This window comes from Ctenopharyngodon idella, chromosome 22 (genome assembly GCF_019924925.1).
Source record: "Ctenopharyngodon idella isolate HZGC_01 chromosome 22, HZGC01, whole genome shotgun sequence".
Classification (NCBI taxonomy): domain Eukaryota; kingdom Metazoa; phylum Chordata; class Actinopteri; order Cypriniformes; family Xenocyprididae; genus Ctenopharyngodon; species Ctenopharyngodon idella.
The window spans coordinates 3655885-3669273 of NC_067241.1; the positions used below are offsets into that span (position 1 = coordinate 3655885).

Consider the following 13389-nt stretch of genomic DNA (forward strand, 5'->3'; position numbering starts at 1 on the left):
GCACAATTTTTCTCTTAAAGATGAAGACTCACCTGCTGCAGAAGCTAATGGCCTGACATCATTTAAAGGTAGTTAAATCACACTATTTTAAAGGATTTTTGTACTTTTAATAAGTTGGTCTTAGAAGTCTTACCTCTTGGTGTTAAAAAGTGTTTCACGCTAAGCCTGAGTTAACATCAAGCAAACTGTCATAAAAACATAGTAACCTCATAAATAATAATCACTGTTATTATCCCTGTAAATATGCCAATAAAAAGTCCCGTCCTAGTAAAATCTCGAAATGTGAGATGAACAATTTCAGGCAATAGTGTAGATCAACAATTTTAAGTATGATAAACCCATAAATAAAATATTTTGAACTTACTGTCATGTTTCTGCCTCTCCAGGACTCTGAACCATTATGTCAGCAATCAACCTCATGATGGAGTTTCTATATTTGCACTGAGGCAGCTAAATGGCTTATGTTAAAAAAAAAAATAAAATAAAAAAATTGCATTAGCACAGCACATTGTCTACTAGCTGCTGCACTTTTGTATACTTTTAAAGGCTGAAAACCAGCTTGTTTGCTGCAATTATCAATTAAATACAATTATCAAAAGTGATCAAAGTTATCTTTGATTATCTGCACCTTTGTTTCATTTGTTACTTGCAAACACAAATATTACAACATGACACCATAGTGTCTACTGTTGTCATGAACTGTCAGTTTAGTTTTCATTTTCATGGACTTTTAAATTATAATTGTCATTATTTCCCGATTGTTTTTGTTCATGTTTCCCTCCACTTGTTTGTTGCCATGGATATTCATTTAATCATTACCAGGGCTCTGAACCGGTTCAAGGAACGAAAACGAAAACCGGAAACGAACGAAATTTTGACCGGAACGTAACCAGAAACGGAGACGAAATCAAATGTAATCCTTCTGAACAGAAACGCTAATTTGAAATGGCAATTAACCGGTTAATAACGTTATTTTATCGTTCTGTTTAATATTTTGATTGCAGTCAACCAATCACGAATTCAAATAGTAGGCTACAGCCTATGCAAATGTGACGCTGACACATCCAACGTGAGTGAAATGCCCGCGCTCAGGCTCTACAGTGAGTGAAATGCCCGCGCTGACGCGCTCAGCCCAGCTGTCAAGTCATCATAGGTAGGTAACTCACAATGGCAATGCCCTGGCATTAGTTTTTCTGATGATATATGTCATCAACCGTCAAGTATTAGGCATACATTTAAGTGAAAATGAATGTCAAGTAATATGCAGCTTGTTGTGCGTTTTGAAACCAGCGAAAATTGCAGGATAGTACAATTTTCAACGTCACATCACGCATCTGCAGCGCTTTTGTGAACGGAGAAAACTAGGCCTAACTACATAACACATATAAAATAAAAGGGAATATTTAGGCCTATAGGCTACGTGAAATATTTAACTTAAATAATTAGGTCTACAGATTAACAAAACGAAAGTGGTTATTCACTCCAAAGATCTAGAAAAGGAAACAGACATTCTGCTTGTTTTCATTATTTGAGTGTCTTTTGTAAATGTATGAATGATGTCTTGCTTTTACCTGTATGACCATAAATTACGGAGTACATTTTACTGTCTTAAAAGGGGGGGAAAAAATTCAATGGTCGCCCCGGCGCCTCACGCGCGCGCACACAAATTCTTGCGTTGCTTACTTGATACCGCAGCCTGCTCAATTCAATTCTGTAATACAATCTGCCGTTTACCACTCATGACCACCGCCTCACTGTGCTGTTATATGTGAAGGATGATGTTTTACGTCGATAATGCGAGTGAAGTACAAAGCTCATATAATAAATAATAGTTTGGCATTCGTCTCGAAAATGAAAACAGTTGGATTCGTGCGAAAGGTAGGCTACAGATTCACTTTAATTCGTTTTGCATCTTATTTAGTTTTATTTCCAATAAATAAACCTGTTTCTCGCTTTGAATATAGCAATAGAAGCTGGAATGGCGTTAAAAAAGAAAAGAGATTTTTAACCATGCAGCAAACATTAAAATATCTTGAAAAAATACTTTATTTTATGAACCATTGTTTTTCCTTTCGTTTAACAGGTTTACATTTGGACAGAATCTTGTTATAAAAGATAAGGCCTATTGGCTAAGACGGCAAATACACTTTCTTTGTTTTTTTAATAAATAAAATGCTGTACATATTATTATTATTATTATTATTATTAAGTAGGCTACATGCAAAAATAAAAAATAAAATAAAAATAACGTTATTAACCATTATTTTTTCTAATCAAACCGGTTTCGGAACGTTTATAATACAGAAGGAACGGTGGAACAGAAACATTAAAATACCGATTCTGCTCGGAGTGGAACGATTGAATTTTTTTTTTCCGTTTTTAAGCCCTGATCATCACTGATGTTCGTATTTGAGTTCATTATCATTGTATACTTAAGTTCCTGTGTTTCCTCAGTTCATGGTTGGTTATTGTTTGTGTATCACATGCTGTTTCCTGTGGACTATCTGAGTTTGCTTGATTAAATACCTTTATTTTTTAATTCATCTTCCTTGGATCTTCTTCTGTGGACTTTATCCCCTGAGACCGTGACAGAATAACCTAACTAAAAAGGGATTATACAGCTGAATTCACTGAGTGCCACCTGCTTAAAAATATGTAGTGTATATGCACTTTTTTTTTTTTAGATATTGTTTTTGTGTGTTTGTATTTTTAGTGTGTTTATTCTGGATTATTTACATTCAAATAACTAACACAAAGTTAGACTTTCACTTGATCGTCCAATCTACTGGTTTTGAAAAGCCAAATACCCTAATTTTCTTGTACTGAAGTCAAAATTATGAGAATTGTATTATAATACTATCCAAATGCCTTCACAATCTACTTGATTACAACATCTTGCAGTTACAGTAATAATACGCAAGTGCGACACAAGTGACCCTTGGCGTCCGGATGGGGCATGTCCAAAGACCCGACAAAAATGAGATCTGTTCAACTTTATGCAAATAAAGAGCAATTTTTGGGAGTGACAACCAATAGGAGTGAAGTCAGTGAAGCTCACATTGTCCGTCACTCTTCAGTGCTGAGACAAGTTGAATGAGAAGCTCATTGAATGAGAAGCTCATCCTGGCCCTCCTGATTCTCATCAAGCAGTGGCTGAAGAGGTTGAGGCCCCACAGCTGGTGGAGATTGTTGCGGGACCACCCTGACAGAGGATCCTTGAAGCACCCGGCCTGTCCATGGTGGAACTGGCCTCGGTGATGGTGGTGCAAAAGACGTGCTGTGTGTTGGTCCTCCACTAGGCTCCCTTGCCTGTGAGCACGTTTGAGTTGAAAGTGGTTGGCACTTTCTGCAGTCTGCTAGCATGCCAGCGAGAGCCATTGCTCAACAAGAATGTGGCAGGCACTAACTGACAATCCACCTGGAGGGGTTTAGACCAAAACGATGCCATTTTGTTTGTCTCTGGACCCGAACCCAGTCTAGAACTGTTATCTTACTAGATTTGGCCTTGTATCTTCTGTCAAAGTTGTCCTTCATTCGCCTCTGGTTTGAACTTACGGCAGCTTTGGCTGCTGCCCAGGTTGTGGTCTGAGTCTGTTCAATGGCAATTCCATCTCTCGGCAAAGCAAGAGCAGAGCTGGAGAGTCCTGAGTGGTGGTGTGCTGGCTAGCTCTGTAATGCATCAGCGTTAAGTTGAGTGCTGTTTGGAATGTATACCCCTGGGCCTGGTGTGCACGAATGCTGTTCTTAAGAATGCCGCTTTGATTGAACCTTTCGACCCCACCATTTGCCTGGGGATGGTAGAGTGCGGCACGGAAATGCTTAATTCTTTTACTGCACAAGAAGGTGGAGAAGTCTGCAGAGGTAAACTGCGGCCCATTATCAGTAGTGATGGCATGGGGCATGCCCCAGCGAGCAAACAGACTCTCCAGTATCTGAGTGATGGTCTGTGTTGTCACTGTCCCGGCTGGTATTACCTCGGCCCATTTAAAATGGAGATCATACACGACCACCAGAAAGCGCTGATGGTGGGGAATGCCATGGCCATGAATTTCCCCACAAATGTCCAGTTGAAGGTGCTTCCATGGATGAGATGGCCATGGAACAGGCTACAAAGGGGGCGAGACCGGTTGTCCAGTCTTTCCACTGAGTAGACACGGTTCACAGTATCGGACCAGTCCTTCAATGTCGCGATCAATGCCTGGCCACCAGACCAGGTCCCGGCATCTTTGCTTGAGCTTTACAATACCCAAGTGCCCCTCATGTGCCATTGATAAGACGCGTGCACGCAGGCTGCCCGGCACCACTGTACAAAGGCCTCTAGAGACACAAACCTCGCCCCAACATGACAGTTCATTTTCTACCTTAGCAAAAGGTTTTAGCTCCTCAGGCACCCGTGCTGGCCATCCCGAGCATATATATGTGCGGAGTGTTGTCAGTGTGGGGTCACAATTGGACTCCCTCTGCAGCTGCTCCAGGGAGACCGATTCTTGCAGAGGTGTGTGGAACATCTGAATGAGGTCTGGCTCCATCATTACAATAGGCCAGTCTGGATTGAACAAGAGCTTGGATGACAAGTTGTGTAGCATGTTCCGATAGGAATGGCCTGATCTTCCTAATGTTGTACAAGGCAAATCTGCAAGATCGGGCAGTTCTAGCAATGTGGTGTGTGAAGTTTAACTGATCAATTATAACACAAAGGAGGGGCTGGCTGAAACCACAAGCACTTCTGTCTTGGCAAGGTGGAGTTGAAGGTAAAGGTCATCCAGGTGAAGGTCAGAAATTTCCATGTAGCAGGCTGAGATGCGAGCAGCTAAAGGCTAATCATCCGGCTGGAATGAAAGGTGGAGATGTGTGTCAGTGATCAAAAAAAAAAAAAACATGTTTCTGAATGATTCTAGTTACAATTACAATAAAAATACTGTACAAAACAGCTACATGAAAAGATGTAAACAAATAATTTGTTGTATGAGAAGAATAGTGCACTCTTTTCACACCTGGACTGCAATGCTCATCTGCTGTAGATCTCCACAGTCTTTCCACATGACCTGAAATCACAAAAATAAACAAAATTTAGTAGGCCTATTACATTAAATCAAAAATGCCAGCGTATGTTTTACTGAGACAATGCAAAACCTCAACCTAGTTTGATCTGGAAGCTGAGCAGGAAAGGCCAACACATTTATGTTTTTGGCTGCCATGTGATTTTAGCTAAATTTGTATTACATGAAATGGTAACACTTTACAAAAAGGTTCTTCATTTGTTAACATTAGTTAACTACATTAGTTAACATGAACTAATAATGAACTGCATTTATACAGCATTTATTAATCTTTGTTAATATTAATTTCAGCATTTACTAATACATTATTAAAATCTTGTTAACAGTTAATGCACTGTGAACTAACATGAACAAACAATGAACAACTATATTTACAGAACAACTACAACTATATTTACTATAAGATTAGTAAATACAGTAACAAATGTATTGCTCATGGTTAGTTCATGTTAGTTAATAAATTAACTAATGTTTAACTAATGAACTTTATTGTGTTACCTGTAAAATTATATTAATTACTTTGACTTAGCTGCATCATATTACTATCTAGGGGTGTAACTGTCCATTCAACTGGATCGAAACCAACTATCTAGTGTATCCTATGATTCAATATGTAATGACAATTTACTCAGGCCACCAAAGATGAGTTTTTTGAAAGAAAAAATATATTTTGAAAAAATTATTATAAGACTTAATATATGCATGCTATACGTGTTTGCAAGCAGATGCACTCAGAATATGCAATTTATTATGTTGGTTATATTCTAGTATCATCTGCTTTCCTGTATAGGCCTATACAGTATCATCATCATCATCAATAAGGTGTACTGAGATCTACAGGCTGGCTACTGAATTCGATCACTGTCTCGATGTAGTTAACGTTAGCCATGTTATGCCAAGTTTACACTACAGGACTTTAAACGTCGGCAGATCGCTGTGCTGTTCAGAATACATGACTTGCTGTGGAGTCTTGAAGTCATTGTGTTGTTCACACTACTCGACACTATGTAAATGATCCGCAACAGGGGGTTACACACTACATGAGCTGACAACAACTCTGTCACCCAATGACTCTATTTGAAAATGGACATTAGATCTTGATCTTAATCTATAACGCGAGATGGGCGCCACCTCGTTTGTTTGCTCTTTAGTACAGAGAGTCCTGTCAGTCGATTTACAGGCTGCAGCACATGAATTCATCCATTTGTCATTCAACTTACGGAACGAACGCAGCGCCAGTTCTGTTTTTTCCGTAAGTAGAATAGGAAAGGCGTAGGACATACAGCATAAGCTTTTTGAAGAATACAGAAGGCGGAAGCACTCGCAAGGCGATCATTTGTGTTTATAAAGCATATACATTTGAATTTTTTAGAAAATGACCGATCATTTCGCTAGATAAGACCCTTATTCCTCATCTGGTATCGTTTAAAGCCCTTTGAAGTTGCACTGAATCTGTAATTTTGACCTTCAACAGTGGAGTCCATTGAAGTCCACTATAAGGAGAATAATCCTGGAATGTTTTCATCAAAAACCTTAATTTCTTTTTGACTGAAGAAAGAAAGACGTGAACATCTTGTATAACATGGGGGTGAATAAATTATCAGGAAATTTTCATTCAGAAGTGAACTAATCCTTTAACTTTTTTTTTAACTAACATTAATTATGAAGGCATACTGATTAGAGATGCAATTAACATTATGCAACTAAGATAACTCCACCATTATTTCACCATCACCTCTTGTACAGTGCTGACTGCTTTAAATATCAGACCAAAATATGATATGTCCTGACAGAGAGATGACTGGATTGAACACATTTATATGCTAACTTTTCACCTGATGTATTGCACTTATATTTATCATTTGGCCATAAACATTTATCTATTTTAAAAGAAAAGAAAACAACCATCATCGCTGACCAGCCATGCAGTGGAATTGTGGTTACAGTAGAATGGCCTGTGACTGCAGAACTTGTAGCCCAGCTTCAAACTGTTAGTCAGACAATCTCACAACTATGGAAGAGACATATATTTCTCTGTACTGAATGTTGTGCTCCTTCATACTTGAGATCTTCATATGTAACAGACAATATAATTAATCATGGCCAAGTCATTTTATACAGATTTTATTTCTAATTCCAAAGGATTCAGAAACTTTCAAATTAATAAAACGTATTCATCAACTGTAGCAAATGTCTTTGAATCTTTTAATTCTGACATAAAACAAGAACTTTTAATAATACATAGCAGGGCTTGAGCGTGTATAGTCAGCAGGATTCAAATGAATAGTAACGATGCATGACTTTCAACCTCTTGTTGAAACAACTGTCAAAGTGGATGGCTTACAACATGACCGTTTTGAAAGAAATACAGTAGGGATGGTAAGGTCAAGGTACTGGTTGTCTCTGCAACTTCTTCATCTGCCTTGGAAATCTGAAACAATAAAACTAAATATATATGCAGCTTAAAACAAACAAACAAACAAAAAAGATGTAAATGTTCTCCAATGTGCACGTCATTACATACATTATCATCATCAGTTGAATATGTGGTGGACATGACATGCAGTACAGGTACAAACACACTGCTGTGACTAGGGGTGTGCGACATTGATCTAACTTTTTTGTCAATCTGAGATTTTATCGATAACGATAATTAGATGGTATTTTGCTGAGTGTGTTACTGTGCTGGTACCTTAGCAGGTTTGGGACTGTCGTGGACAGCTGACTCAGCGAGTTTTTAATATTCTTCATATTCTGCATGATGGTCAGTTCACAGCAGTAACAATTATTTTATTTTTTTCTCAATACATTTCAATTGATTTTTTTTACCTTTGATGGGCATTTTTACCTTTTATAAATCCATTTTTTAACCTAATTATACATGCATCATCTTTTATGTCAATTTCATAAATGTAATCAAATTCAATTATTATAATAATAAGACACAATAGGACTGTCACCAATCAAGTCTCAACAAAATTCATCTTTGCAATAGAGGAAACAGAAGCTGCATCTGAAGTGGCATTTAGATCATTTACACAGAGTTTATAGGCCGGAACACACCAAGCCGACGGTTGGCCATCGGGCAGTTTTTGTTCGTCGGCCGACTAAGTTTTCTCAGTGTGTTCTGCACCGTCGGCTGAAGTTGGTCCCCGTCGGCTTTTTTCCGGCCGATTCGAAATGTTGAATCGGCGTCTGCGCTCGTTGGTCCGTCGGGCCATCTGATCATTCTGATTGGCTGTTCAGCTACTGCCACCTGCTGGTACGGAAAGGCGTTTCATCTTGCGCAGGCGCAGAACGGACGTGCTACTTGGCCATCGGGTGTCGAGCGTCGGTTTGGTGTGTCAGGACAACTTTGGACACAGACGCTGCCGACGTGAGACAACCCCATAGTCTGCTTTCGTCACCACTAGTTCGTCGGCATCGGCTTGGTGTGTTCCAGCCTTAAAGGGTTAGTTCACCCAAAAATGAAAATTCTGTCAATAATTACTCACCCTCGTGCCGTTTTACACCCGTAAGACCTTCGTTGATCTTCGAAACACAAATTAAGATATTTTTGTTCAAATCCGATGGCTCTGTGAGGCCTGCATAGGGAGCAATGACATTTACTCTCTCAAGATCCATAAAAGTACTAAAAACATATTTAAATCAGTTCATGTGAGTACAGTGGTTCAGTAATAATAATATAAAGCGACGAGAATATTTTTGGTGCGCCAAAACAAAACAAAATAACGACTTATTTAGTGATGGCCGATTTCAAAACACTGCTTCAAGAAGATTCGGAGCGTTATGAATCAGCGTGTCGAATCATGATTCGGATCGCGTGTCAAACCGCCAAACTGCTGAAATCACGTGACTTTGGCGCTCCGAACTGCGGATTCGACACACTGATTCATAACGCTCCGAATCTTCCTGAAGCCATCACTAAATAACTCGTTATTTTGGTTTTTTTGGCGCACCAAAAATATTCTCAACGCTTTATAATATTAATATTGAACCACTGTACTCATATGAACTGATTTAAATATGTTTTTAGTACCTTTATGGATCTTGAGAGAGGAAATGTCATTGCTCCCTATATAGGCCTCACAGAGCCATTGGATTTAAACAAAAATATCTCAATTTGTGTTCCGAAGATTAACGAAGGTCTTACAGGTGTAAAACAACTTGAGGGTGAGTAATAAATGACAGAATTTTCATTTTTGGGTGAACTAACCCTTTAATACAGCTCAGAGGTGACAAATGAATAACCTGCAGTTACAAATGCAAATAAAACAAAATACAAATAATGTTTTGATGTTTTAAACATAAAACGTTGAATACTGATATTTGAAATGATTTAAAACATGAAAAGATATAAAACCGCCACTAGGTGGCAGCAAGTCACCGTTAATGAGTGAGTCATTGAGATTCAACTGATTCATTCAAATGACTGATTCATTCAGGAAGGAAACACCGCTGTGTGTTGCTCAGAGACGCAATTACAGTGCTGTGGCTTTGTTTTGAACCATTTTCGTTGGCGAAATAGAGCAAAAACAGGCAATATGGTGTCACTTAATATTAACTTATTAAACTTGTATAAATCAATGTCACATTTGTTATCATGCTGATATCTAGAGAAAAACTGCACTCTTCATGTGATATTGTGTGAGGGATATACTCAATGCCAGATCACGCATTGTTAAAACAATAATTACGATTATCACAGATGATATTTATCGCACACCCCTAGCTGTGATTGCCCTTTCCTATCCTCAATAAATAAATAAATAAATAAAAAAATAAATAAATAAACATTATATTTTCATTATCGGCTATACAACATCTCTCAGCAATCAAACCATTGGATCTCTAACTTAATTTACTTCAGTAAACACATGAAATGAACGATCAAACTGCACATACCTCTCTGCATGATTTAAAGGAACACTCCACTTTTTTTGAAAATAGGCTCATTTTCCAACTCCCCTAGAGTTAAACAGTTGAGTTTTACCGTTTTCGAATCCATTCAGCCAATCTCCGGGTCTGGCGGTACCACTTTTAGCATAGCTTAGCATATTTCATTGAATCTGATTAGACCGTTAGCATCTCGTTAAAAAATGACCAAAGAGTTTCAATATTTTTCCTATTTAAAACTTGACTCTTCTGTAGTTACATCGTGTACTAAGACCGACGGAAAATTAAAAGTTGCGATTTTCTAGTTCGATATGACTAGGAACTATACTGTAATTCCGGCGTAATAATCAAGGAACTTTGCTGCCGTACCATGGCTGCAGCAGGCGCAATGATTTTACGCAGCGTCTCTCACAAATGTCTCCATGGTTGCAAGGCACGCTCCCTGTGCAAGCAGGGGTCACAGGTGCTCCGTAATATCATTGCGCCTGCTGCAGCCATGGTACGGCAGCAAAGTTCCTTGATTATTACGCCGGAATGACAGTATAGAAAACCACAACTTTTCATTTTCCGTCGGTCTTAGTACACGATGTAACTACAGAAGAGTCAAGTTTTAAATAGGAAAAATATTGAAACTCTTTGGTCATTTTTTAACGAGATGCTAACGGTCTAATCAGATTCAATGAACTATGCTAAGCTATGCTAAAAGTGGTACCGCCAGACCCGGAGATCGGCTGAATGGATTCGAAAATGGTAAAACTCAACTGTTTAACTCTTTGTGGAGTTGGAAAATGAGCCTATTTTCAAAAAATGTGGAGTGTTCCTTTAAACTGGTCGACAGCTGATGACGTAACACCCAGGTAGGCACGCCCTCACATGATAACGATTGGTCGATTGATAAGCTTCAATCCGATTGGCTAAAGAGTACCATTGACCCTGGTGGCTGCCAGAAATGTCTCAGAAATACACACACACAAATCCAAGGTGAATTTTTTTCACGCATGTGAATTGTTTTTTGTGCACGTGAATTAGGTTTCATGCATGTGAAATTGGCTATGCATGTGTGCATGGTGTTTTTTGCGTGAATTATTAATGAGGCTAATCTGCTTCCATAGCTCGTAGTGTCCAGCTCTGCCCTAGATCCTCCCTTCGCTCAGTGATCTCGACCAATGCCTGTGATTATGGACTGGGTGCTGTGTTTCCTCAAATTCATCTAGATGGTACAGAGAAACCGGTAGCTTTTTCTTCAAGTACACTTATGATGGCAGAGCGTAAATACTCAATAGTGGAAAAAGAGACACTTGCATGTGTGTTGGCTAGAAAAAAGTGGTGCCTATATTTGTGGGACCGACATTTTACGCACGGACCACCAGGCACTCACAACCTTACTCACGATCAAAGGAATGAATAGGGTTGGATTGCAGATAGAGGATTCCTCTACAGATGTGGAACTTGAAGCTCTGATTTCTTCCACACTGAGTTCCCTTCTAGTCTCTGACTTTGACAGTGCTTGTTCCTCATGCTCGAAAATGGTGGCTCCTCATGAACAGATTAGCCGTGGCTGGCCTCCATCTATACGGGCTGTTGCCCAGAATCTAATGCTCTACTACAAAATTAGGGATGAGCTCTCAGTGGAGGGTCATTACATCTTCCAGCAAGTATTTGAACATGCAATGGGCTATGACATTGCTGATAAGTGCTGTACATTTTGAAGATGGATGCTTGAGCCCTTTTCAAAAGACGAATTTACCAATTCACCCAAATGATCGCTTGAACTAATTGCTGTATAGCTGGCTAGCTCAGCCTTTTGATTTATCGTCAAAGGTTTTGACACAGTAAAACCAATGTCTGTTAGATGTGCTGAGGAAAATGCCTCTCCATTGTCCTTTCGTGGAGGCTCTGTAGCGTTTGTTTGATCAAGGCCTTTGGAACGACAAGCTGCAGTCGGTACTGGCCGTCCTTGCGCTGGATCCGTCGGTACAGCAAGCCCTGGTGGTTGATCACTGTGATCCTGTTTGTCTGGGGTGTGGAAGAGATGATGGTGAGTGTGACGTCATCCTGTTGTGTGCTGTTGACTTCCTCACTGGAGAAGGGAAGAACAGAGAAGATGTAGCTGACATCTGGCCCTGATGATGTCTTGGTGCAGCTAATTCCTTGCTCTGTTGTGCTGTCCGTCTGTGAAGGTGTTGAGATGGTGGAACAGTCAGTGGGAGGTGAAGAGGTGTAGATGGAAGGCACAGGGTTGGATGTCTCTGCAGGAGTTGGGACAGTGGCTTCCGGAAGTTTCTTTTCCTTAAGTTGTTTTGCCCACTGTTTGTCTCTCCTCCGAACGCACTCAACAACCTCTTTTTCTAATGCTGCCATAGCCTCTTTCACATATTCCTCCATCTTATTGAATTTTACATCCACAGCCTCTCTAAAATACACTTCACGGTTAAAATGACTTTCAACAGAGTCTTTAAAATCCTTCTCCAGTTTTAAAACAAGGTTTTTAAGAGAAAGTACTTCAGCACGAAGCGGTTCACAATCACACTGGTGTAAAATCCGTTCATCATTAAAATTAGCAGGTGTTTTAAAAGGAGCAGCATTACCAAAATGAGTCGTCATCTTTTACCACTTTATCAACACAATTTTTTAAAATCTTAAACGTTCCCTGTACGGGCCACCATATGTAACGATCAGCCAAATCGGTTGAGTCACAAGATTTAAAATGGGGTCAGATTTTACTGTGTGAGTTTGTTAGTGGTTAAAAGAATGAGACATAAAACAGTGATAAGTTTAAATAAGAATTGTGTATTTACAATATTCACAGGGAACTTTAAAACAACACAATAAAACCAGGAAAACTCAGTCTGTTAAAAGCATACAGTCCAAAGTACCATACCCTAAAACAGTGAGTGTCCACCAGTGTATATACAAATGTCCACGGTAGTGATAATCCAAAGGTTTGTAAGGTTGTGACTGGAGAGGTAAGTCCGCAAAAAGGAAACTCCACAATCCAGGTAAGTTGTTGACTGTTACTGAATCCTTGTTTGTTTGCCATGCTGCTCTCTTTATACAGATGTACTTCCTGCTTCCTGTCATGTGACTGGTCACATGACAGGCCAATCATTCATTTCTGAAAAAACATACGCACTTAAAATGTTAAGAGGAATAAAATGGACTAAAAAACATGTAAACCAATTAAAACTCTATTATACATAAATCATAGTAATAAATAAAGCGGTAAAATGTCTTTTATGTGACAGTGTCACACACATGCTACATGTATAGATGTAGAGATATTTTGCTAGTATCAATACAAAGACTCATACACTAGAAACTAGTAAGAAAACTGCCATGTCTTGCATAGTCTATATGGCATATAAAATAGTATAATCTATAATAGTACAATCTATAATAATATAAAATTTTAAAACAGTCATTGGAATCAATA

General features: G+C 39.0%; 1 protein-coding gene and 1 long non-coding RNA gene across 4 annotated transcripts in view; one reads left to right on the plus strand and one right to left on the minus strand.

The window, feature by feature from the left end:
- LOC127504762 (Fc receptor-like protein 2) overlaps window positions 1-13389 on the plus strand; it is a 62519-nt gene that overhangs the window by 17421 nt on the left and 31709 nt on the right. Inside the window, exons 14-15 of one of the 3 annotated variants that reach the window (XM_051879747.1) lie at window positions 21-68; window positions 387-613. The exons of 1 other annotated variant lie outside the window; for it this stretch is intronic. In XM_051879747.1, the coding sequence (XP_051735707.1) occupies window positions 21-68; window positions 387-394 (56 nt within the window). In that variant the 3' untranslated portion in view covers window positions 395-613. Of the gene's footprint in view, window positions 1-20; window positions 69-386; window positions 614-13389 lie in introns of those variants that run through there. One more of the 3 variants, XM_051879745.1, reaches the window with a different exon arrangement.
- LOC127504763 (uncharacterized) lies at window positions 2829-10242 on the minus strand. The gene is made up of 2 exons (XR_007927443.1): window positions 9966-10242; window positions 2829-7491 (listed from the first exon to the last, which is right to left on the minus strand). It is a non-coding gene; the product is annotated as an uncharacterized LOC127504763 (long non-coding RNA).